The sequence below is a fragment of the Sturnus vulgaris genome, chromosome 2, assembly GCF_052056855.1.
Source record: "Sturnus vulgaris isolate bStuVul1 chromosome 2, bStuVul1.hap1, whole genome shotgun sequence".
In the NCBI taxonomy this organism is placed as follows: domain Eukaryota; kingdom Metazoa; phylum Chordata; class Aves; order Passeriformes; family Sturnidae; genus Sturnus; species Sturnus vulgaris.
In genome coordinates this window covers 103,818,705-103,844,650 of record NC_142244.1, presented here as the reverse complement: position 1 = coordinate 103,844,650, position 25,946 = coordinate 103,818,705, and the positions used below count along the sequence as shown (strand labels likewise).

General features: G+C 42.1%; 2 protein-coding genes across 4 annotated transcripts in view; one reads left to right on the top strand and one right to left on the bottom strand.

The window, feature by feature from the left end:
• The window catches only part of PHKA2 (phosphorylase kinase regulatory subunit alpha 2), a 44,326-nt gene extending 27,376 nt beyond the window's left edge, over window positions 1-16,950 (top strand). For 2 of the 3 annotated variants that reach the window (XM_088160248.1, XM_088160249.1), the window contains exons 22-32: window positions 1,330-1,486; window positions 2,958-3,037; window positions 3,268-3,346; window positions 3,470-3,599; window positions 4,173-4,274; window positions 4,819-4,937; window positions 7,239-7,286; window positions 9,261-9,428; window positions 10,910-10,963; window positions 12,313-12,513; window positions 13,037-16,950. In XM_088160248.1, coding sequence (XP_088016374.1) covers window positions 1,330-1,486; window positions 2,958-3,037; window positions 3,268-3,346; window positions 3,470-3,599; window positions 4,173-4,274; window positions 4,819-4,937; window positions 7,239-7,286; window positions 9,261-9,428; window positions 10,910-10,963; window positions 12,313-12,513; window positions 13,037-13,210 — 1,312 coding nt within the window. In that variant the 3' untranslated portion in view covers window positions 13,211-16,950. The remainder of the gene's footprint in view (window positions 1-1,329; window positions 1,487-2,957; window positions 3,038-3,267; window positions 3,347-3,469; window positions 3,600-4,172; window positions 4,275-4,818; window positions 4,938-7,238; window positions 7,287-9,260; window positions 9,429-10,909; window positions 10,964-12,312; window positions 12,514-13,036) is intronic. The other variant, XM_014875812.2, reaches the window with a different exon arrangement.
• A 728-nt stretch (window positions 16,951-17,678) lies between these two features.
• Window positions 17,679-25,946, bottom strand: part of PPEF1 (protein phosphatase with EF-hand domain 1) — a 34,588-nt gene continuing 26,320 nt past the window's right edge. The window contains exons 11-17 of the mRNA XM_014875783.2: window positions 24,418-24,618; window positions 22,946-23,131; window positions 22,203-22,345; window positions 21,436-21,542; window positions 20,323-20,486; window positions 19,396-19,480; window positions 17,679-18,937 (exon numbers count right to left, since the gene is read on the bottom strand). Of these exons, the coding sequence (XP_014731269.2) occupies window positions 18,744-18,937; window positions 19,396-19,480; window positions 20,323-20,486; window positions 21,436-21,542; window positions 22,203-22,345; window positions 22,946-23,131; window positions 24,418-24,618 (1,080 nt within the window). The 3' untranslated portion in view covers window positions 17,679-18,743. The remainder of the gene's footprint in view (window positions 18,938-19,395; window positions 19,481-20,322; window positions 20,487-21,435; window positions 21,543-22,202; window positions 22,346-22,945; window positions 23,132-24,417; window positions 24,619-25,946) is intronic.

Genomic DNA, 25,946 nt, shown 5'->3' with positions numbered 1-25,946 from the left:
ATGAATTATTTGGATACAAAAGAAGACTTGTGCAAATTTTAGAGTTGATTGGCTCACAGTTGCAAATACATAAAATCTCCAGGGCTCACAAATTAGATGCACAAATCCTTTCCATGAATGAGGACACACCCTCCTGTATTTGTGATACTCCATTTAAAGTTCACAAAGATTTGGTGTGATTTTCATACACAAGAATGAAAGTGGAGGGAAAATTCATCTTGTCATTTTCTAAGGGCAAAATGCAATTTTAATGAGCGTTCACTATTTTTCCTCTAATCCCTTTGCATATTTACGTATACAACTGACTAAAATTTGGTACTTTTTAAAACATTCTTAGAAGTAGTCTTAGACCCATCTGCTGAGGTTAGTAAACACCTGCTATTTAAATTGTTTTGATGGGAACAAAATGCAAATACAAACAACAGAATCATCTTCTGAAGTGTGTTTATTGAGCTTTTTTTTTCCTGTGCAGCAGAATTCTGCTGGAACCTGTCAGGCGGTTAGCTTTTGTTGCAAAGACAAGTATGTGTTAATCACAGATGGTCTGGTCTTTCCTACTGCTACAAAGACTGGATTTTTGTTTATTTTAGTCTGTCTCCTGTGAGGACCTCTTCTTTGATCTTGATTTCCCAAGCAAAATGTTCAGCATCCTCTCTTAAAGAGTGAAGGAAATCCTATAAAAATTATGTTTTGTTGTTTAACTGCATCTAACACCACTAATTTCACCAAGGGAAACTGTTGGGCAGGCAGATGGATCTCTGGTGGACGCTGTCAGCAGGAGTTGAAAAGTTATTCTGTGACACTTCGAAACATTACCAGAGAGAAGCCATAATGCAGTGAATTTCAAAACCAGGAGAGGAACAGAAATCTCCTTTGCTTTTTTCAGTAATAGGATAAGCAACACAGAAGTTTAGTTAATAGCTAAGAAAGAAGAAAGGCTAAAAAATTCCCCTGAAAAATCTGAAAAAATGGTGTAGTCTTCAGCAGTACTGAAGATATTGTTGAATTCTGGTCTGAAAAAGCACTACATGGAGTATTCCTCCAGCAAACTATCCATGTGAATGCTCAATTTAAAGTCTAGCGGGAAATCCTTCAGGTGGTTCCTTTTCAAGTCAATGGCTCCCAGCTGAGGGAGTGTTCAAATTAATGCGAAAGTTCCTGGTCTCAAGAGGATTTTGTCCACATGTAATGCATGTGTGGTGAAGGCACAGATGTCCCATTTGGTATTTAATTCTGTCACCAATGTGAGCAAGGCAGTCAAAATCCAGCTGCGTGGTAAAGTTTAGCTTCTTGCCTGATGACAACTACCTCCTGTTTGTTTTGTGGCAGAGGTGCTGACTGGGACACAGAGCTGGATGGACAGTATGGTGTCACTGTTCACTGCCTCCTCAATGAGCTCTACAGAAAGGCAGGCCTCAATCAGGAATGGGGCTTAATCCGTTACATTTCTGGCATACTCAAAAAGAGAGTTGAAGTCCTGGCTGAGGTATGAAATATAGATAATCCTGGTTCAGCTTCCTGCTTGGGAACAGAGATAAAGCTACCAGTTTGCTGTTGGGGTTTGTGTTTGCCCTTCTTCTAGTTTTACTTCACAACAGAAGTAGTCCAGCATATTTAATTAAATATTGGTTGTTTTCCTGATCTAGAGTCTTACTACATCTTTATCTTTCTATATCTGTCTGTACTGCAAACTGCTAATGCTGGCATAGACTGAGAATGTCACACTGTAAATAGTTGTGAAGGCTCCATTTCATCCCTGTTAATTAGAGGATCTTAATTGTGTGCTTTGAAATCTGCAGTTGTCGCTGGCTGTTGTCTGTTGTGATAGTATGAACACTTTTGGAGCGCTGCTGTGTCAGGGTGCTAGTGGTGACAGGAGAGCATGTTCTGCCCATTTCCGTCCCCTTGGGTGGACAGTCTGCCTTGTGAATGGATGTTTGGAACCATTTAAATATCCATGACTATTAAGTGGTAACAAGAAAAATCCACTGTTAAGAGTACAGATATGACTTCAATCATTACACAAAGTATTCTAAAAGTATTTGTTTAATTTACTAGTAATCCCCTGCATATTTCTGAGGAGCTCTTTCTGTAATTCCTGGCCACTTTCAAGGCTCTCTATCACATCTAGGGTGCCTTATTTAGTGACAGTCTTGTCTGTGGGGAGCAGTTTGTGATAATCATTGTGCATGGTGTTTCATTAAGCACAGAACTTTTTTCCCTTCTCAAGACACAGTGGACGAGCAGTACAGACACGCTCACAAAAAACCATGTATGTTAACTTGAGAAGGTTAACAAAGAATTGAAGAGGAGGAGAATAGAGATGATCTGTTTTCTTCCACATTAAGGCAGTGAAAATAGACATTTCAAAATCAGAGGAACACTGGTCTGTGATGTTTTTGATTCAGGACACTAAAACAAGTAAACTGAACACCCACTTTTAAAGGAGGTCAACATAAAAGAGTAAGCACTGAGATACCTGGAAAAGTACCTATTTCAGAATCAATCAGGAATGTCATGCAGTATGCTGGGTGTTTGTTTTAGGAGATACATTAGTACACAGTGTTTTTTTGACTAATGCTGCCAAACTTTTCATTGATTAAAAATATGGTTGTCTTAAATAAAGAACAGAAGTTTATCATATGATAAAGGATGAAAGCCCTTATTGATCTGTCAGCCCCCCTAGAGTTCCTAATCTAATCGTTATGCTGCTGATTTCACTGAGCAGGGAAACAGGCCACATTCAGCCTGGGCAAACTCTCATAGCCCTGTTAACCTCAGGAGATCTTTGGAAACTATTTAACAGCATTCTGCTGGATTTGCATGTCTGGTGATTAATAGAAATGCATTTTAAAATTGCTGAAGAAATTGAATTAATTTAATTTGGTGAATTAAAAGCCATATCACTTCCACATGACTCAGAGAAAGATGTCTTGCTTTTTGTCCCCTTATGATAGGCATGTACAGACCTTCTGTCACACCACAAGCAACTTACAGTGGGCCTGCCACCAGAACCCCGTGAGAAAATCATTACCACGTAAGTTGGAGCTCTGCCTCAGGCACAGGCTGCCCTTCATCTTCCTGCTGGTACCATTCTGCTGCTATTACCTTCTTTTAAACCTCACTCCTTGCCCTGAAAAGGATTTACAGCCACCCAGGTAGAATTGTAGGCACCTTTGTTCTGGGTGATTTGATCCCAGTGCTTGTTCAAGAATTTAATAGCTGGTTGTGCTGAGTAGCTGCTACCTGTGGTTTGTCTTCTTGCAGCCCACTGCCACCTGAGGAGCTCACTGATCTCATTTATGAAGCCAGTGGGCAAGACATCAGTATTGCAGTCCTGACACAGGTATGCAGCCTGGGCAGAAAGGCTTCTTGGACTGTGCCCAGTGCTGTGCCAGTGTTTGCTGTGAGACTGGGAAAGCCAAGAAGACCCACTCTGACAGGTGCCTTTATGGATTTGTCCTTACAGGAGATAATCATGTACTTGGCGATGTACGTGCGGTCACAGCCCAGTCTTTTTGTGGAGATGCTCAGGCTCCGCATTGGTCTGATAATCCAGGTCATGGCCACTGAGCTGGCACGAAGTCTGAAATGCTCAGGTAGGAAGCAGTTTTATTGTAAGGGTACTTATGGTATCATTTTTGCTTCACCCTTTGTGGTTGATCTTTTCTTTTAAGTGTGTTTAATCCTCTTAGTTCATATGTACAGTTACAAACCTTGAAGATCACTTCTTTTTGACTTAGTGAAAGATTTCTCTCCCCCCAGCACCCAGTTATTCAAAAAATATCAGAGGATATTCTTTATGGAATAACTCTGTCTCTGGAATTTAGATCCAGATGTCATCTGCTGTTGGGAGATGGCTGTGGTACCTTTCCAAGTGATCTTGTTCTATAAGGGAGCAACTGCTCATCATGAGCTTCAGTGAAATTTTGCACAAGTTTTGACAAAGTAAAGATTAATGCAAAAAATGTTATTTCCATGGAGTGTTTGTTGTTTAGTCCTGAAATATATTTTCTTTGAAATGTGACAACATACTAATTTTTTTAAAGGAAGGGCTAGCCAAAGAGTTAAATATGATTTGACTTCACTCACAGTTTCCTTAGCTGGCTTTGTAGCTTGTTCTCTTCCCAGTGACATTTGTAATTTTGTTTTATTTTATTTTGTTAAACTAGGTGAAGAAGCTTCAGAGAGCTTGATGAATCTAAGCCCCTTTGATATGAAAAGTCTCCTACATCATATTCTCAGTGGGAAAGAGTTTGGAGTGGAAAGAAGCTGTAAGTTGTTCACTTTTATATATTAAGTTACATTGTCTTAAAAGCAGGGATCTATTCTTTCTGCATGTAAAATAAAGGTATAGGTAATGTATTAATCATGGGTGACCTATACATATATAGGTCATATATACATGCATATATGTCTGCTGTGAAGTGAACAAAACACAGGAAGCTATCCTGTGCTGAAGCCATTAAAAGGTCATATCTAAGCTGCCTTCAAGAAGCATGTCTTTGATGCCCACATATTCCTGACTGGTACATCAGCTGTCTCCTGGGCTCTCTGTAGACCCTCAAAGACCCGTTGCACTTCTGGCTAAATTTACAATTGCTCACTGTCTTGGAAAATCAGTTTCTGATATCCAAGAATGGATTTGGGCCCCTTATTTGATACAATCAGGTTTGAACTCCTGATGTGATTCTGAGAAAGGATACTGTCACCAAGAGCATTGCTCATTTCTGAAATGATTTGTGTTTAACTTCTTAGGTGCAATTTAATCTATTTTTCTATCTCTAAAATGTTAAAAATATCCATTTGCTTCTTTAGTGCGACCTGTAGATTCTTCTTCATCCAGCCCTGCAATTTCTATTCATGAGATGGGGCATTCTGGAGCAACCAAAACAGAAAGAAGTGGTATTACTAAATTGAAGAGTGAGATGAAGCAGGTGAGGGTTTTCTGTCAATGATCATCAGAAAGTATGGTTGTTCTGGAACTGTGTTATGTTAGATTTTATTCTTGCTAAATAACAGAAATTTCCAAAGCTGCTTTGATTTTAAAACTGGTTACTAAATAGAAGGCAGTTAAGGGATGTTTCCTCAAAACATATTGTTCCTCTTTTGTTCTTGTTTCACATGCTGAATGTAGAAGAACTTGAACAAACTATAATGCAATCGTGGCATCCACTGTAAAAAACAGCTCTTCTATCGTGCTAAAGAAAAGTGAGCTGTACAAAAAGAAGCTTTTATGCAGTGTTCATTCTTGTACTTGGCCCAGGTTGCAAAACTGGACCACAGGCCTTTTGGAAAAGATTCCATGCCATGTGGATAAGGAATCTTGTTTTGTTTTCTTCCAGTTCTGTTTCTTCAGGAATGGAGGATGATTTCTGCTGGAATTTATACATATATGTTCAAGTTCAATACTTTAAATTTTACTTCAGCTTAGTACATGGAGAGATCACAGAAAACATAACTCTAAAAATATGTATACTCTGAATTAATGTGACTGATAATTTTGTTATGAGTGGTTTGATTTCTCTGTTTTGTGTCTCTATTAGTAATTTTCTTTTACTTTAAATAAATAGGAAGGTAGTGGTCAAATAAAATACATTTGTAAGAATGGTTCTATTTTTCCTCATGGGTTATTCAAAGTAGAGAGAGAAGGCTCCAAGAGGCCTTATTGCAACCTTGCAATATATAAAGGAGGCTTAAAGGAAAGATGAATAAATGCTTTTGAGCAACAGTTTTAAACTGAAAGAGTGGATTTAAATTAGATACAAAGGACACTTTTTTAGGATGAAGAGGGAGAGGAAGGGAACAGGTTGCCCAATGAAGTTGTGGATGCCCTGTCCCTGGAAATGTGTAAGGTCAGATTGGATGGGGCTTTGAGCAGCCTCATATAAGGAAATATTTGATGTTTTCCTTTGATTGATGAAACAGATTGAATAAGCCTTCAGAAAGGAGTGGCATTTTTACATGGTCTTAACACGAAGCATTTGCTGGGGGCAGTAAAGATCAGTTAATGAAGTTAATGGGCCATGGTCAGGCAGGGAAGCAGAGACCCCTGAGGAACTTGTGATGTCTCTAGTGAGACCTGGTTGCTGTGTTTGAGCTGTGTCACTGCCAGAGCATCATCGTGGATGAGGGGGAGGCTGTGAAGGTGCTGCCAGCTGTGCTGCACTGGCCCTGAGGTGGCCTTGGAGGTCAGTCTGAGCTGGCCTCCCAGTCAAACGGGGGTGTCTGGATTCGGGGCCTTTCCAGGAAGGAGGAGGAACAAGGCACTAGATGGCAGCATTATTTTGTTTGAAATACAGAGGTGGGCCTGAGTTGGAGTACTTAGACCTCTCTTGACATTAGAAACATAGTTCCTTTGTTGCTTTCACATTCCACAAAAACTTGGTATTGTGCACAGAGGAGGAGTTGGCTGGGCTTATTTTTGTGCCTCCCCCCCACACATACACTTGGCCTTTCCTGCTGCTTCCTGCCACATCTCACTGCATTCTCTGAATTATTGCCTAGCAGCTAATGTTGACTAGCAGCTAATGTCATTTTGGCAGGTGGTTGGTGGGGTGCTGCAGGATACACTTTGTTGTTACTAGGAATATTTCAAGTACTTGTACTAACATCTCTGGATGTGTTGAGCAACTGCAGCTCCCTGTTTTGTGGCCGTTCTTTCTTGACTCAGAATCATTAACAGTGAATGTGGAGGCATGGCTTGGGGTGTTTATTTAGAGAAAAGTGCATAAAGGCTGTGAGGTCCTGCATCCACATTTCAGCAAAAAATTTGCCTTGCACCTTTTTGTTTAGTGCTGCCCATCTGGTTGGCAGCCTGCTGTCTCTCCAGCAAGATGACCCTCTCAGGCAAAGATAAGCTGGTGGCATTGCAACAAATGGGGAATGGAAGTAGGCAGTTTGGTTTTTACCTTGGCCCCAAGTCACAGGGAAGCTTTTGCTTGCATCTTAAACTGGTGGTTTGTGCTGGCCATGCTGGGAGCTCCATGGATGGCATGGGCTGCCAAACAGGCTCCTGGCACAGCGGGCTCTGCCTCATGGTGACCCTGAGAATGGGCAGCAGCTGCCCTGGTATCACCTGAAGTGCAGCACTGCAAGAGGCCAGGGATTGCTGCAATTTTTCCCTGAGTACCTGAGGTTATTGTGTATTTCTTGTCTTTGCATCTATGTGCTGCCTAACCTTGTCTGTGTTCTGTTCCCTTGCCTGTCTGACATTGGTGTCTGGTTTTGTTTCGCAGTTCTTTCATGAAGGTCACTCCATGTCCAGCAGCATGTTTGGTTCCACGGTAAAACACTGTCTGTAGCTCTGCACCTGCTCTTCACCCTGTGCATGTTTGTGTGCAGGGGTCTTGGCTCTAGACCCCTCCTCTGTCTTCTCCTGCCTAAAACCTTGTTTTCAAACCCTACCTCTTTGTCTTGTCTCCATTGGGAACCTATTGTCATTAATAATGTTATAATAGAAGTTGAGTCTTACATTTAGATCCACGTAGTTCTGAAGCTTAAGCAATTGTAGCAGATAAAGTACTATAGCAGATTTAGCTACTTGATAGTGGATTGTTACAGATGTCTTCAGCATGTAAAAGTAATGTAGTGTTGATAAATGCTGACAGCCTCCAGATAGTGAGGATCTCAGAATCAAGATGCTGAGATAGGGGTTGCATGGGTATCTCTTCAAGAAGTCATCTTCTTGCAGAGAACTCTAACTCTCCTTAAGCTCTCACACCTCCCAAATGCCTGAAAAACACAGCTACAGAGCAGGAAGTTCTGTCTGTCACAGTCAATTTGCAGTGGAAAGGAACAGCAAGCATTGGAACATCAAAGGAACACCAGGTGTGCCTCATGGACACTAATAGCACTGGAGAATTACTGTTTGCTGAGGACTTTTTTTGCAGAGCTTGGCTATGTAGAATCTATGAGCCTGCACTTTCCAAACATGCAGTTGGCATCATTTTCCTCCTTCCCCATTACAGGTGGCTTCTTACTTGGAGATAAGGGGATTTATCAGTGAAGTCCTTTCTGGGCTGAAAGTAACAGGTATCAAAATGGAAGGAGAACTGTGCTGGTTTGAAAGCAAACCAGTGGGAGATCCCAAGTCAGAACTACAATTTAATAGAAAAATTAAAATAAAATGCAGTAGTACAAAAACACTGGCAGAGTCAGAATATAACCTGACACCCGAGGTTCAGGGGTAATGTAGAAGGGTCTGGTTTTCCTCTGGGAATCCAGTGGAAAAAGGCTGCCTGTGGTGTTCCAAATCTTGGATTATATCCAGATAGGAATGCGTAGCTCCTCCCCCTGGGTGGAGCATCTCCCAATGGCATGATGTAATTTTATCAGTCATGCAGTGGGACTCAATGGGCCATTAACAGAAGATATCCTCCTGGAGGGAGGATCTTGTGGAAGAGATATAGAACACTGCCCTGATTTTAATAGATGGCCCATTAACAGACAATATACCCCAGAGTTATGAGGGATGGGTCATAGAAGAGATAAAGATCACTGCCCCACCTGGTTTTAACAGATGGTAATAGAATACATACTTTTGGTTACATCTTGTATTGAAACCTAAGGCAAGAACACAGAAGAGCACAGTCTCTGAGAGGGCAAGGAATGGGCAGACTGTATGTGTGGAAATCACAACAGCAATTTGGTGGTATTGCCCCAACTTTGAAAATTATTTGCTGCCTAATTTAGTGTCTAGACCTGGTAGAGTGAAATAATAGAGTAAAAAGGGTAGTAAAGGAAACAAGACTAATACTTATAAAGAGGCAGGCATGATGACTTCATGGCTTCATTAAGTCAATTTTTAATCTACTTACTTTAATGGAGCTTTTGCCTGAAGGCCTCTCTTGCTGGACTTAGGAACCCCTTGATGCTTTTACAACACCGAGCCCCATGTCCAAGTGAATCAAACCTCCCTGCAGATCCCCCCATGTTGCACACCAGTGACACTGCCCTGGAAGCAGCTCGTGTTTGTTACAGTAGTCAGGTGTTACATTAAACCAAGCAGTGAAGTTCAGATGGGTTCACCATGTTGAAGTGCTTGCCTGTTTTGTTGAGGAATGATAGAAGTACTTGAGAAATTAAGCTTCTTGCAAAGGGGAGAGATGAAGGATCAGTCCCACCCCATTGTCCTGTATGATACCAAGGCCTGTATTTTTTCCCTGGTTCTGAGGTAGCATTACAACAGGAATGTATTGGCTAGGAGTGGCACTTGGGGTGGTAGAAAGCAACTAACCAAAGCTTTAATGTCCTTTCAGAGGAGCAGTACTCCATCCTCTCCCACCAGTATTTCTCCAACTGGCTCCAGCGGAGACATGAGCTGGGGTGACAGAAAAGGGCAGTGGCTGCGCAGAAGGAGGCTTGATGGTGCTATTAACAGAGTTCCTGTTGGCTTTTATGAGAAAGTGTGGAAAATCCTTCAGAAGGTAAGAAAGCAAGCGAGCTGTAACTCAGGGAGGTGGTGGTCTAGGGGTGGCATCTTGCCAGGAGTGGAAGTTGGTTAGAAGGTGGAAACCAGAGTCATTGGTAGAAGGGTGTCTCTTCAACATAAAAGGACTCCATTAACACAAGTTCATGTGTTTCTTTGAAAGTATTTTTCTCTGAAACCATCAATGCTGAATTTTGGCTGAATGATTCTGTTCCACCACTGCCTGTTGTGCATCATCTGGCCTAGTGCACATTGTCAGTGCACATAAACTGCAGTGCAATGCAGTTCTGTGCTCCAGGTCAGAAAGGCTGTGAGAAATGAAGTAGGAAACTGCTCTAACTCTTCCAGAATGTATTGAGACCTCTTGCTGGCTCTTCTGAGCTGTATGGCATTCTTAACTTTTTTCGTTTGTTAGTTTGGTTTTAAGTGAAAAGGAAGTCCTTGCTAGCACCTTGGATATCAGGGGTATAGAAATGTAAAACAATAAAGCAACTCTCCAGGAAGAAGGAGAGGGGAATTACAAATTTTAACTTACTTCAAAAATGATTATGCACCTGTTTTTCTGCTTTGCTGGATACCAGCCAGCATTTGGCACCTTGCAGCACTGAGATGTTCATGCTTGCTTAGTTGGGAAAAGAGTGCATCACCAATTTAGGCTGGTTTGTCCTTCTAAAGTCCCTTACACTGAAGCTGTTAGTGTTGATGTCAGCCAAGACAAATCATATATTACCTCTTGACTGTTTACTAATAGGATCTTCCAGTAGAGTGAGCATCACTTCTAACCTAATATAATAGCTGGGAGTAATTGTATGGTTTTTCTGGCTGTTAAAATGAATTGTGCTTGTCTTCAGTATTTCATTCTTAAAATCTCTTTGGACTATTCATAAAATCTGTCTCTTCTTTTTGCTGTGTTTCTATACCTCACGTACCCAGATGTGTCCCTCCTTAACCTGCCTTTTCACCATTTAGGTTTTGTCACTGTTTTCTTTATACTACTTGTTATTTCTCTCCCCCAGTGGTTGACATCCTCAGATGTGGTGTCCTGGATCTGAAACACATAACTAAATTTTGCTCTAGTGAAAATGAAAAAAGATTCTTCTCTTGTGGTCTGTTGTCTTGCTTTTGTGGTATCTTACATTTCCAAATCCCTTCCAGAAGAATGCTCCCATCAATTTGTTTCCCTCTTCTGTGTGCTTTTGCTGTAGTGGCTCCTGAAGTGCTGTGCTTCGTTAGCTGGGTTGGAGCACAGCATGCTCTGGTGTGTCATGTCAGGCTATTTCTAATCTTTGCCAGTTACATAATAACTTCTTCAGGAAGGATAAAATAATGTTTTTGAATCGGGCTTTTTGTGTCATTTGGGGGCTTTTGCTTTGCTTTTTTTTTTCCTAACTGAAAGTTGTTACATACTGGCTTAGAACAGAGAACCCTCAGACTGACTTGCAAAAACTGTAATTTCTGTTCACTCTTGAAATGTTTCAGTGCCATGGTCTGTCCATTGATGGGTATGTCCTTCCTTCTTCAACTACCAGAGAGGTACAGTAAAATGCCCATGATTTTCTAGCCACATGTCTGAATGTCTGTTTTGATATAGCAGGGCCTCTGTTACAGATTCTTGGTTTACTTTTAGAACGTCTGGACCCAGCACCTCCACCAGCTTCGCTGGGTCTGTGCAGGTGAATTCCTGCCAGGCAGGCCTGGGAGGAGGCTTGTGACAGGTTTTCCCTTTGCTGAGCCTGCCCTGCACACCCTCACTGTCCCCCTGTGCCCACTGGGAGGCTCCAGAGAGGGTGGCTGAGAGCAGCCCTTTGAGGGGAAGGTGAAGCAGCACAGACTTGTTGGAATAAAGAACACACATTGCTTGCCACTTACTGTTTTTAATGTGTTGCAACAGCAGGCTTTGTATTTTGGCTTTACAGTCTCAAAAGTAAATAACAGTTAAGAATGATTGTTTCTAAGAAAAGCTTTGGCTTTTTAAATCTATATTTTCTTGCTTTTTTTTGTAGCTGGATACTGTCTTTAGGTGCTCTGGCAAATTTTGAATTCACATCTATAAAACAAACTCTTGTGAATAGTAATCCATCAGTGCAAGAGTGGTGCTTATGTGCCCAAGACTGTTTTCCTGACCGTTTTCCTCAGATTTGTCTCTGGCTTCCTTCTTTTCTGAGGAACTGTGATAACAACTGAAGAGAGGAGCTGGAATTTTCTGTCAAATTTAAATGTTGGGGTTTGTGGCTTTTTTTTCAGAAAGGAGAGCTTTATTTATCCCTATTGTGTAGATAGACTTCTATTCTTAGCCTGTCAGACCTGGACAGTATCTAAAATTTTGCTGTTTAAAGCAATTGAATAAAATAAGCACAAACTTCCTAAGGCAGCATAACATCCACAGAGCCATGCCAGTGCAAATTAAGCTGCACTCCAAACATAGAATAGTGATATTCCTGCATGGCAAAGTTCAGGAGTTATTTAAAAATCTCCCCTCTAAGCAGGTGGTTGTTTTTAAAACTCAGCAGCAAGTTTGGCTTTGCAACTCACCTGCAATGCCAGAAAGGTATGTACAAGGCAGAGCGTGCAAGACCACAGCCTGAGGAGCAAAGAGTTAATGTGCCAGCTAAGCATCAGCAGCACTGTGTGTAAGTGAGATGAGTGTGTGATGGGTTGCAGGGCTGGAGCAGGCTCCTGGACGTTGTATAACTGTTTGCAGAATCAGGTCTAGCAACACGAGAACTTTCTGTAAGTGCTAAAGCTGCATAAACATTTTGTTCGCTTCAGTCAGTCTGCCCCCATGTGTGGAGAGGAGCATATGTTTCAGTGCTTGCAGGATGTGAGGAGCTAGTCTTTTGGATTTGTCAGTTTGTCTTTCCATTTCCACTCAAACTTGCCAGATGACCCCGTGCGAAATCAAGTTTGCAGTGCACGTGGAGTCGGTGCTGAACCACGTCCCCCAGCCCGAGTACAGGCAGCTCCTGGTGGAAGCTATTCTTGTCCTGACGTTCCTCTCTGACATCGAGGTGAACAGCATCGGGGGCATCATCCACGTGGACAGAATCGTGCACATGGCCAATGACCTGTTTCTGCAGGAGCTGGTGAGCTCAAAGGGCAGTGAGGGGAAGCCTCCTCCTTTCAAAATTATCCCCTGATCCTTTTTTAATGTGCGTGATGAACTTGATTTTGTCCTGGCTCTTTCTCCTTTGTCTTTGTCAAAGACAGACCAAATCACTTAAGTATCTTCTGGAAATATAACTGGGAAAAGTAATGTAAGAATCGTGAGAGATTTAAAGGGAATAAAATTGTAATGGCTAACTAGCTCGGAAGTACAAGGGTAGATTGAAGTTTTGCTTTATCAAGGCATTACTATTACCAATGTTTGAGTAATCCCACCCATTTCCTCCAAAGGACAAAATCCATGAAGTTATATGTTCTTCATTTACTTGCACTGATCCAACTAAGTCATGTGGGCCCTATAGTAATCCTGATAGAGGTTTTCATGAGGGGAAAGAGAGTTGCTTTCAGTGCTCAGCACAAATAAAAAATAATGTGGTGTGGTTTTTTAGAATAAATAAGCATGCATGCCTAACTTGCTCTACTTCTTTGCTTGTGTCTTTACAGAAATCATTTGGAGCTACTGGTAGTATCCTGGAGAAAGACACAGCCACAGGAATTTGCCACTATTTTTATGACAGTGCTCCCAGCGGAGCCTATGGCACCATGACTTACCTAACAAAAGCCATAATTATTTATTTACACGATTTCCTGCCCAGCACAGGCTGTGCAATGCAGTGACACCTCACACAGGAGGGAAGGCTCAGAGGCTCTTCCTTCCCAGTTTGCTGTCACGAACCCCTTGGTTGGTTGCTGCCTGTGTGTGTGCCATGCACTCCCTCAGCATTTGGCACTGCTGGGGATGCTCTATGCACACCTCTGCTGGGGACAGGGAGCTAGAATTTGGCCTGGTTTTAGGAGAGTGTGTGAGAAATAACAAATAATGAGGCTTATTCTGCCCAAAGTGCATAAATGTAATTTATATTAAATTAGCAAGAATTACACAATTCTGCCAAGGGCAAAACAGATTACTTTGTGGAGATCAAAAGGCATAATAAAATGAGGGAGCTGCATCGCAAGCACAGAGTCTCACAAATAAGGGAAGTGATGGAATTCATTAATTTTTCTCCTGCTGTGTGTAAATGTACATCATTGTGAATCACTAATGCACAGTGTGAAACATCCAGGGAAATGTAAATTAGAGGAGTAAGAAGAACTTGAAATAACGTGGTGATATTTCTAGTACACTTTTATCCTGATTCTCTTCTCATTTGCACCTAGTTAGTGCAGGCCTAATGCCAGCATGGACAAACATCCTACAATATCCACTCATTTAAGAGGATAGCCTCTGTCAGGAAGCCACATCTGTCTGTAATCTCAATAGTTTAGTTCCCTGCATCCCCAAGACTTTGGAGGCAAAATCTCAAGACTCCAGCTTCTCCAGTGTGAGAGACAGTTTTATGCCTGTATTCCTTTCCTCTGAATGGAACAAGATAAACCTCTTCCACTCGAGCACCCTCTCCAAGTCTCCTGATCATTTCCCTCCCAAACAGCCTCAGAGTTAAGAATGGCATAATTGTGGCTTTTCCAGTGTAGCATGAGTTTATGGAAGGCTTTGATGTTTCTCTTTGTTTTTTTCTTTTTCTCTTTTTCTTTTTTCTTTTTCCGTTTTTTCTTTTTATTCTTTCTAGTTTGAAGTCACAGTGGTCTCATGTAATTAGGGGCTGGGCTTCCTGGAAGTCTCCCTGCAGACACTTCCCAGGTTCATGCTGTCAGTTGGAAGCTCTGAGATGCTGCAGGTGCTTCCATGCATCCTGCATGGAAATGACTCCGTTGCCATTTAAACTCAAAACAGAGGTAGGCAGCCTCTGGAGAGGAAAACTCTGCCTTACCCCAGGCACTGGCTGTGGTTTTCCTTGTGCCTGTGCTGCTGGCTTTGCCACCAGCCACATGTCAGCATCTGGCTAACAGCTTAGGAAAGTGGCAGTAGCTTCAGCATCCCATTGCCACAGACAGGTTCCCTCAGCAGCGCTGATGCCATGTGAGCAGAAAGGATCAGAGCAATTCTGTCTTCCCTGTGGAGGGGAAAAGAGCAGATAGGCCTGTGAAAATAAGTGCTTTCTGAGCTATATAAGCCTGATAAGCTGTTTCTGTGAGTCTCCCCTCCACTCTTTCAAAAGAAAACTGTGCCATTTATTTAGGATTTAATTTCTTTTTTTTTTTAACAGTAATGTGTGCTGCTTTTGAGAGTGAGGTTTGTGTTTCCAGTAGAAGTAATGTCCTATCTCACTTGCCAGCCCTCATGGTCCCAGAAGGTCTGAGCTCCAAAGGCCATGACACCCTCCGTGCTGTCCCTCTACACAGTCACTGCTGCTGCAGTAGTATCTGGGAACTGGCTCAAGAGAGTGTAGGTATAGGAGGCCTTAGTGTGAGGTGATTTAATGTTGTTTTCAGAGACCAGAGGAGTTTGGTAGTCCAGAGCCCTGTGTTAACCACCATGGGAACCGTGGGCCTGTGCAGGAGCCAGTATAAAGTGACAGTTCAGGTACAATTAGCACTTGGGTGTGGAAATTATTTTATTGATGTGGTGCCTGTTTTGTGTTTGCCTTTGTTATTGTTTGGTTTGGGTTTTTCAACTTTTCATACATATTGTGAGAGCTCACTTGGCTTGTTTCCCAGTAAAAGGAAATGAAATCTTTTTCCTAGCTTAAGCAGATGTGAAAGTGCAGGGCATAAGCACAAAAAGAGCAAGGTGATGTTTTTTATTCTACCTAGTATCACACAAAAAGTAGTAGCAGCTATTTTTGCTTTTCTTCTTGAATCCTAGATTGAGAGAGATACAAGATGACTTTTTGCTAGGACTTGTAATTTTTTTTTTTTACCTAGTGTGTGGATTTTTTTCAGAAACAAGAAGGCTGATGTTGGTTTTCCATGAAGCTGCATTAAAGTCTAAAGCAATTAAATTTATGGCCTAGCATACCTGGGCACCCGTTAACAGTTCTTTGTTTTTAAATGGGAGTGTCATTGGTGTCTTTAATATCAAATTCATAATATGACCTAGGTTATGGTATATTCATGATGATCACAATGAATTACTTTCCAATTGTCTGCATTCCACGTGGTATTTATGTGGTAATTTGAAGAGTTTAGGTATCTGGTGGTGCAGGGTGGTACTCAAACACAAGGTTAGTGGAAGGCAAACTTACATTACTTGCAGACACATTAAAAGCATTGATGTCCCTCAGCTGCTGGTCCCACAAGTAACTGAAAACTGAACGGATAGAGTAAAAAGTTTGTCTGGCTTCTCTCCTGCTAACTGTAGTCTCCTTTCTAAGGGAAAGAGTCCTGCTTGTTCCTGGAAGGTGCAGGTGAGCCACACAGTCCTTAGCTGCCCTGCAAAGGAGAAGCCACTTTCTATGGGGTAATGAAACACCTGGCCTGCCCCATGTGGGCATGGGACACTGGGAATGTGTCACCCCTCTGGCAGTAGCCAGGGCCTTGAATGAAGCAGGAGCTTGAGTCAGTCCAAGTCCAACCTTGGGTACTTTTTGGAGTGGTCAGGTAGGAGCAGAATTGCCCAGAAAGCAGGAGAGAGATGCTACCAGTGGTGGCATATGTAGGGTGAGAGCTTGGCTCTCGTGTGCAGGCTGATTCAGGCGCTGTTTAAAGGACCACTCACATCTGGAATATTAAGTAGCTGCTGCACAGAATCCCAACTGAAAAAGGGGGTTGAGGATGGCGGTTATAGAAGAAGAGCTTCAGCTCGAACAGTTTGGATTTAAGTACAAGCAGCAGGGCTTTTTCCCACTCCCAGTTTCAGTCTCAAGTGGCATTTATTCCCAGTGTTAGATGTTTCACGGTAAGTCCCCCTGTCACCCCCCTTCTGTCAGGGGTCTCTTTGTGCCACCAGCAGCTGACGGGACAGCGCTGTCTGTTTTGGCTCAAAGATTCAGCTCCTCCCACACCTCAGTCATACATCCCCAAAAGGCTCTCACTGCTTGCCGAGTGAGGCTGTGCTGCGACTGTACTTTGGCATCCCCTCTCAGGAAGTGATCCCTTGAGGCCAGTCCCCTTCATGCCAGGTTCAGGAGTGTGTCCTTAGTGGGGGACATCCACACTGGAGGCTGCCAGCCATCCTTCAGAACTCTTCTATCTCATTGTACAGCCTGGCTCTGTCCTCTTTACTGGAGCAGGTGGCAAAGGGGGACTCCAGTGCTGCAGTCTCCAGTTCCACCTTGTCACTTCACACCCACCACATGGATGCCAACAGGGGGAAGCAAGATCCCACCACACAGTAGTGCTTGGCCATTGTAAGTGGAGCCTTTTTGTCACTCCACTGGAATAAGGTGGGACTGATCATCACAGTGCATATATCAGAATAACTGCATGCTATAAATACACATTATGTATTACCAATGTCATTAAAGTTTTACTGTAAATTCTGTTTGTCCTATTAAAAACTTTTCTTTCTCCTCCCCCAAGGCAGTAGAAATAAGTGTCTGCATGTTTGTTCATTCATCTGTCAAGTCACAAAATACTTCTGGAAAAGTGTTCTGTATTTAATAGTAGAAAATAAGATTTTAGAGAGACAGTAGTGCCTTGGGCTTAGGCTGCTGTTACATTCTGGGATGATACTTTCAACTTTTTTGTACTTTCAACATTTCTGTTAAATAAAACTGAGCTGCTTTTAGGTCATCTTTAGCTATTAAAATTTAAAGAGGGACTAGGTTGGAACTTCTTCCTATCCAAAAAGCACTTTATGTGCATTGGATTTACTGAGGCTGAATGAGGTCATAGTTACGAAAAAGCTCCTGACCTCATGTTGCTTTCAGAGTGTAAGATGCAAGAGAATTTGGGCCAGACCTCCTGACTTCTCCCCCTTGGGAATTGACAGGGTGGTACTGGCAAGAATGGGAATATTGACTTGCAATCAGGGAAAGGAGTCAGGAATGTGAGTGCAAGAGTCTTCCATCTTGCTGCCTTCCAAAAATACAATTTCAGAATTTCTTGGTTTCCTTTTCTTGGTAAAGAATTTACGTTTAACTGCATGCAAGAATATTTATATTTGATAGTATCAAAATATGTTTACTCTTGTGTTCTTAGTCCTCTCTGTTTTTAAGAAACCCATTTAATCTTCAGGAAACTGTTCTATGGTGATTGGGGCAGGGTAGCAAAGCACATGCATAGAGACACCCCACTTAGGCATTGCTCAGAAAGCTACAGCTTTATTCTGTGATCTATCATGTGTTGCATTAACGTGCTGTGGATTTAGCCTTCATTAAGGTGACAATTTATCATGGAATCACCAAATCCCAGAATGGATCATGCTGGAAGAAATCACAATGAATCATCTGGTCCAACCTCCCTGCTCAGACAGGGTCATCCCATAACACAAAGCAAAGGACTACATGCAGATTGTTCTTGAATATCTCCAGTGACGGAGACTCAACACCCTCTCTGGGCATTCTGTTCCAGTGCTCAGTCACTGCACAGGGAAGAAGTTCTTCCTCATGTTCAGGTGGAACTTCCTGTGCATCAGTTTCTGCCCATTGCCTCTTGTCCTATTGCTCAGCACCATTGTGGAGAGCCTGGCTCCATCTCAGAAACAGTTATGATTGTTTCATAGCTCCAAATCCCAACAAATGTGGGGAAAAGTAACCAGAGGCAAGAGAAAATTGAATGCAAATGTAACCACCTTTCAGCCACAATCTTCTAAGTTGTGCCTAAGTTGTGTAAACTTTTGGAAGGATAAGAGATTGACCTGGAATGATTTAATTCCTCTTCATCATGCAAAGAGTAAGATTAAATACAGAACTACCCATTTTAACCAGATGCTTCTTCCCTGTTTTCCTCTCCTGCAATGGACACCCCACAGCCAGCCTCTCTTGTGCCTGTTCCATCACCAGGATGGGTCTGATATGTTCCTTGTGGTGATCAATGCTCTCAGCTGTCACTAAGGACTGCTGACAGACACATACCAAAGTCTCTCTTCCTATACAGCTGTAGGCATGACCTTGGCAATCTTCAGGGATTAGATTGATGGGGGAGATGCCACCAAGAGGAGGGGGTGAATTGAAAGGTCCTGGCAGTGTGTGGCAGTGATACAGTAATACTGTAAATGTGGGTTTTCATTTCCTCTGTCCATTATTAGCAGGTACAGATCATCCAGGAAGGGCTAAATAAAGGCTTGCACAGTGACCCTATTGAGCAGTCCTTTTATGACTAATGACAGCAAGCTGAGCTTCCAAAACAACCCACAAGAAGTTCTGCCTTTTCAGGAGGTTGCCTTTTTCTCGAGTCTGTGAACAACGTGAAAGGCCTCTAAAAATTCATTGAAGTCAATGTGGCCATCTTTGTTGTAGTCTATGCTGAGGACTAACTTGTCAATGGAGTCATCCTGTACATCAATGCCCAGGTGAGAAGTGAAGAGTCTCCAGGTCTGGCTGAATTCCTCAAGAGAAATCAAACCTAAAGGAGATGATAGAAAATAGGTTGCTTTTGGCATTGTTGTTTCCCTTTCCTGCATAAACACACACATGCACACTCCTTAACTGCAAGAAAGTTACCTGCCTACTATGGTGAGGTTACTGCTTTCATGATTGAAGCAAATTATTAGGTAATGATTGAATGCTTTTGACAGTGGAATTGAGAAAGCAGTAAAGACTGAGTGGAAGGGAGAAAAAGGCCCCAAAAGAGTGAAGCCAGTACTGGAGTTGGGGTATGTGAGAATCTTTTCTTGTTAGGCTCTGTGCACTGTCCCTTATATGGTTGCAGACTAACTGCTTAAAATAGTTTCCACTAAACTGGAGAAATTACATCACCTCTGGTTCCTCTATATTTAGAAGCCTTAAGGAGGAAACACAGTGGGGAGAAGATAACTGGTATAGGCTCCTTAGAGCTGACACAGTGAAGTTACCTGGACTTACCTGAGTGATCTTTGTCAATGATGTTAAAGATGATCTCCAGATCCTTTCTGTATCTGCACAGTGTTTCTGCCAAAGCTGGCTGAGCCTGGTTTTGAAATCACATACAAGAAGCTATTCAGACCTTGGTTTGAGTTAATTTAACCAACAGAGTATCTACTATCCAATTTCCATTTTCTCAGTTTAACTTGTCAAATGTTAAAAAACCCAAAATTTTAGACTTGAGTTCTCTGGAATGACACTTCTGTGTCTTGCCCTGAGGAATAATCAGCTAAAACCTGTCACTTTCAGATGGCAGGGCAAGGGGGAGCCCTTCACACCTCCTACCTTCAGTAATTATTTGTGGAAATAATCTTGGATAATCTAGGGAAGATGGTGTAGACCATGCACTCATACAAAGCACTCACTGTACAGATGTGAATGGATCCCACTGTTTAGGAAAATTATGGTGATGCCTCCATACCGAAGCACTGTGCAGCCATTTGGTAACAATTGGGCTCTGTAGAAGTGACCTCAGATACAATTATAAACATCTAGAAGTCCATCAGCAAATATGACTTCCTCCCACAGGGGCCTAAACTGCCTCGAGCTTGTTTGAAAAGCTCATTTCAAAGAGTAAGGGTTGAGTGCTCTGGGCAGGATTTGTCACATCTCCTCAGATCTGTTATCTAAACGCCCTCGAGAGCCAACAGAAAGTTAAGAAGCAGTTCTAGCATGTGATTCATCCAACCTATTTTAAGCTTCTACCTTAGCAGGGAATGATGATTCGTACCCTAGCAGTGCTCATTTTCCTCCAGTGACTATAAAAGGAAGCTCAGCAACTAGTTCAGATGTAGATGTCTACTTGTTGGGCCAAACCACTGTCTTGTGCTTCAATTTGCACCAGAAGTTGTTCCTCCAAGTATTGCAAGGAGGTATTTTCCTCTTTACCTCTTTTATAGGTTGACCCATTTTCAAATCATAAAAACACGACATGAAGTCAACTTCTCCATCTGGGTTCATTTGTGCTAACTGAGACCGCAGCATCCTCCAGGGCAGTTCCAGCTGTAGGACAGACTCCATTGCTGCAGCCCAGTCGTTGACAGAAATCCTGCCTGCCAGAAGGGGTCAGGTCATGGTTAAAAGCACAGGACACAGCACACATCAGTCACTAGCACAAAGGGTTATAAAACACAAGAATTTTCTCTCAACCCTAGGATCAAAGCCCTCATAACAAAAGAACAGTGGGGTTGGACTAGGCATTTCCACAGGTCCCTTCCAGCCACAAAGTTGTCATGCTGTTATGATGTTCAGTATGTTTTAACACCTTTTTAGAAAGCCAGATTATGCCATGAAGAGTACTTCAGGTTTCAGCTGAGCTGCAGTTAAGTGACATGTGGCTGAAAACTCAACCAGACAGAAATATGTGAAACAGCAGTTTAGTGGCCAAAGAAACAACAACATCATGTTATTGAGTGCCCTTGTAAGGACACAGTCAAGTGAGAAGCCGTCACAAGGAAAAGTTGTATTTGTGGCAGAAATCAACTTCTTGCTTCTACATAAAAGGTTCATCTATTAACTTAGCAATGACTTTTCTTCAGCTAAGGTGAGTGTGTGTCTGCTGGAGGCATAGGCAGGCAACTTTCCTCAGATACTTCTCAGACTCAGAAGGAGACCTATTCCTCCCCCACCTGAGATCCCTGAGTTCCCTGTCTGACACATTCTGAAGACACTCCTACGTGAAGGTGACTTTTGAGCTTCTGGAACTGGATTTGCCTGTCCAAACTCTCTACCCAACAGCAAACATACTTTCTTTATTTGCCCATTTCTTTCAGTTTTCTTTTTCTTACTTCAAGCTTCATCCCCTCAAGTTGTTTGGACCTAAGCCCTTCCCAATGCCCATCCTCCTCTGTAGTCATGAAGAACAAGATCAGCCAGCTCTTCTGCCCTCAACCTGACTCTGGCAGGCAGGTAGGACTCCTCTCCATGGGGTTTGTCCCCTCTGCCCCCGCACACAGAAGCTGTTTTTGCCACGGTGGCAACTAGACAGAGAGGAAGTAGTACCTGTGCCATTGATGTCGTATTGTGCAAAAGCACTGGTGAGTTCAGACTTGTGAGCATAAATCTTCTCTCGTAAGGACTTTAAGGCAGATGATTCAATTGTACCCACCCTAGGAGGAAAAAAAAATCAGCAGATTATGAAAGGATTAACATCCTCTAGCATTTTATGCTTTTCAACACTAATTATAAAATTCTTACATCCTTTAACATGTAGTATGTTTAGGGTATAGTATGTTTAAGTAGGATGACCGAAAACACACTAGAACACATAAGACAGCATTCAGGGAGGGGGGAAAACCCCAAACCAAACAAAACCAACAATGCCCCATAAGAAAAATCTGAGTTTATGAGATAATTGAGTTTATGCAGGTAATTCTAAGCTGCTTTCCTTTAGTAATCTGACCACACTACTAGGCATGGAAAAGCTGTCATGATAAACTTTTGAGACTCAATTCATAACAGGATTTGTCCAGATTAACACTGCAACCTTAAAGCAGACAGGTGCAGGCCATTTATGAGTCCCTGTCAATTGTCTGTTCTAACTGCTTACCTCACCTAATTACCTTTGGGAGTTTGTCAAAAAGTTTTAAGTTAAGCACTTAGAATATGTTTTGTCTACTGTATTAATTTTTAAATTGAAAAATAGAAAACCAGTGAGAATCAAGGAAAATGGATGCCTATACAGTTATTCAGTGAAGCTCTAGACCTGTGGCAGGTACACTCACATGTGAGGTGAGTCAACCCTCACTGCATGCAACACAGAGCTTTACCTCTCCCGGAGATTCTTCCTGTGCGTGAACTTGCTGACCTGGTACTGCACAAACCGGGGGATGAGCTCGGGATTCAGCTTGATGTAAGCGCCCCGGTTACTGCCCTCTTCATAATAGTTAGAGGCCGAGAATATGGTGATAACCTGACACAGGATACAAAGAAACTGGATTGGCCAGAACAGCTAGTTCTTCTTGACACTTCTTTTGAAGGTTACAAAATTATGTGTCTACATATAAAATTATGTCATTCACCAAATTGCTCTTGCCTTTTGAGTCAGAGCTCTGGGCCTTTATTTTTGACCTGTCAGACTTCAGAGAGCAGTGAGATATAACATGCTGCTTAACAGAAACTTCTTTGTAAGAGAGACCTGGTTTTCAGGATTCTTGGCCTCCCAATACAGCATGTTAGAAAGCAGGGCCAAAAGAGAAATCAGTAAATTAAAGGCTTCTAGAGCCTTAGAGCACTCTTGAACTGTATTCACACAAAACTCTTGTGGGCAATTTTGTTGATGTCCATTTGTTTTCGTCTAAGTAATAAATTGGTCCCCACTCCCTAAAGCCATAAAGAACTTTGTTACTTGGAACTCAGTAATTTGTTGTAACATCTATCTAGGGCGAAGTTCCCCCAAGCCCAGTTTAACATAGTGACTCTCTTTTTTAAAAATAAATTTTGCAGACAAATCTACTGAGGATGTTCCTGTGAAATTCACAGGAGAATTCTGCTTTACATGGAAGCATCTTACCTTTCCATCATGACTGATCTCATAACCTTCTGGCTTAAATTCATGAGACCTGATGAGCATCTTCAGATTATACCTCTCAAACAGCTTGGTAGTGACATCAGGACCAAAGTAACAGCCTCCTCCTCGACACTTGTTTGGTGTACAGCCATTTTGGCTTCTTGGATCACTCCACAGAATGTCAAGGATCTATAAATAGCAAACTCAAGCAACTGAGGACTCATAGTAGGGGAAGACTGACAGGCTATGGCTGTCTAAAGTCCTGGCCACAGCAAAAGCCCCACAGTACAGGGAGAAAACACATTTGAGCTAACACATAGGTCTTGGGGTTTTTCCTTCCTTTCAGGAGCATATTCTTTTGGGCTGAGACTTTTGTTCTACTTTTTAAGAAACATTATCTAGATTTCAGCAATGTACCTCCTTTCACAGCTGAGGTTTTCAGACTTGAGCAGGCACAGGAACAGTACCTGGGCTATTTCAAAGGGAACAAAAGCTGCCTTCTTGTAGGAGAGGCAATTTCTATTTCCCAGCACAGACTGGATAACCACATTGGTCAGTGGTTTTACCTAAGCTTGGGAGTACATGCTCTAAACAAGACAAGAGTTGCCTTTGGCTTTATTGTCATTAGTTAGCTCATGCTTCAAACCAACATTTTACATATTAACATTTTAGCAGAGTTCAGACATGAAGATCATGGTTTAATTCTAGTCAGTGGCAAACATGATTCAAAATGTGTTTGTTTAAACTTTTTTGGGCAAGGTTTGCACTAACACATTCCACTTCATATTTGTGAGCATGGCTTAATGGATGCTTGATTAGCTGGGGGAGTGTCAGATTTGGGGTAAAAGGGGAGCTTTGCTTGTGCCCATTATGTTAGTTTGTAGGTCAGATAGGTATCTTGGGAAATCATATTTTTAGAGAAATTAAGCTTTCCAAATTGCCACAATTTATTAAATTACAGTATAACAAAGGCTCTGGTATTCGAGGTGAAATGAATAGCCAGAGGACAAAAACTTCCCGCTTCTGAGTAATCTGCCTGTAGGTCTCAGGAGCTGAGTGGCTTTTCTGGGCTATATCAGCATTCAACTGCCAAAAGCACAGCCAAAAAAAAGTGCTTTATCTCACCAACAATTGCAGTCTGACCTGTTTAAACCAACAACCATTTATGTACCAACAGATCCAACCACATGAGGGCAGGCAAATCCATTTCCTACTGAGCAGCTTCCTCCTCCTAACGACTAAGAAAACAAAATACTGGGTCAATTTTACTTGTAAAGTATAAAATCCCAAGCCTTTATTACCAGGTCTACAAACAGCATCCAAAAAACTAATAGGTATCTAATATACTCCTTAGAACCTCTGTTTTCCTATGAAGAGACAGTTCCCTCAGACTCATAAATACACTGCCAGAACAGAACACCTGCTGAGTTTGTGCGGGAGGGGTTTGGTATCAGTGTGTCTTTGGTTTCACCTACTTGTTTCCATTCCTTCAGGGCGGGGTCTGGAGGCAAATTTGAGCCCGAAGACTCAGTGAAGCCCGGTGAAGAGTTGTGTTGTGTCTTCGCTGTAACATGCTGGTTAGCAATGTGTTTACTGGGTTTTGTTGTTGGAATTCTCTTCTTTGTTTGGTCCTGTCTGTCTCTTACTGACTTTGGTGGCCGCATCAAAGATTTCAACTTCGACAACAACAAAAAAAGTTACCATCACAACAACAAAAGTTGATACAGAGATGTTGGCTGAAAAGCACATCAGATCATGTTTCCTGTACTCAGGAAAACTCCTTGAGAGTTCAACTAATGTTAACTCTCATAATGTCCTGAATTCACAGGTTTAGGAGACGCTGCAGGTATTTGGCAAAAATTCTGCTTTTATACCTGTCAGTAACCAGGCTCTTCAGAGCTGCTTTCATATTCTTATCCAGACACACACACTCGTTCCAAATACAGTCAATCTTAAGGTCTCACTATACAGCAAGTAAGGCCTGGGATCAGGGTAGACACTTCAGTGTCCAGCTTCCCTGGAAACAAGATATACATTCATATTGTACTGAAGGTGAAACTCCATTCACTTCTGCTCTGACACAGGGCCATGCTGTTAGATTAATTTAGCTAAATTAAATGGAGTATCAGGAAGACAGTAGTGAAACTGATAAGATACTATATCAGGCCTTATACTGCTAAATATTTGCATTTGCCTTTTTGGAGTGGTGTGCTATGGTTCCATGAATGGTGACCATTAATATGGATTCTTCTCTAGGGAATGTCTGCTCATTTAAAATTTTCCCATACTACCTTATTTCCAGAACAAAGTCAAAATAAACTCCAAAACCAAAACCAACAAACCAACATAAAAAACCCAAAGCAAAACAAAAAAACTCCAAACCCAAAAAAACCACCACCAATAAAACATACACAGTCCACAGACCCCCAGATTTTACTCTTTAACAAAGAAAAGGACTAATTCAGAACAGAATGCACAACACGAGGTTATTTGCCAGTGCACTGACCAGTACTTGCAACCTGTCAGCTGCCAGCTGTACCAATTAAAATACATCACTTGGCCTTGAGTGACACTGCCCTGGGTTGTGGCCCACACATGTCTCATTAGCAACGCTCTCCTGTGGCAGCAGCTTTGGCCTGTTAATTCTGCATTTCACAGATGCTGCATCAGAAACATGCATAGCTGAGCTCTGGTGAAAGCATGGGCAGAATTCAGCTCACAGTTAGGACACCTCTATCTGTAGTTGGCACCCAGTTTTAGTGCACAGTGGTGCAGCCAACAGAGCCTAGACTCCAATGATCAGAAGTATTTATGCCCTTTTTACTATCTTAAAAAAAGAGACATAACTGACTGCCCTGCAAAGCATTTCTTTCTGCTTTAGAAAATATGAGGATGACAAAAATAGCTCTAGATTCCACCAACATTGATGACAGGGTACACTAAGTTGCTCAAAGGTTGGTCTCCTATGCCATCTGAGATGCTCCACTATGTCTGTGAATTAGTG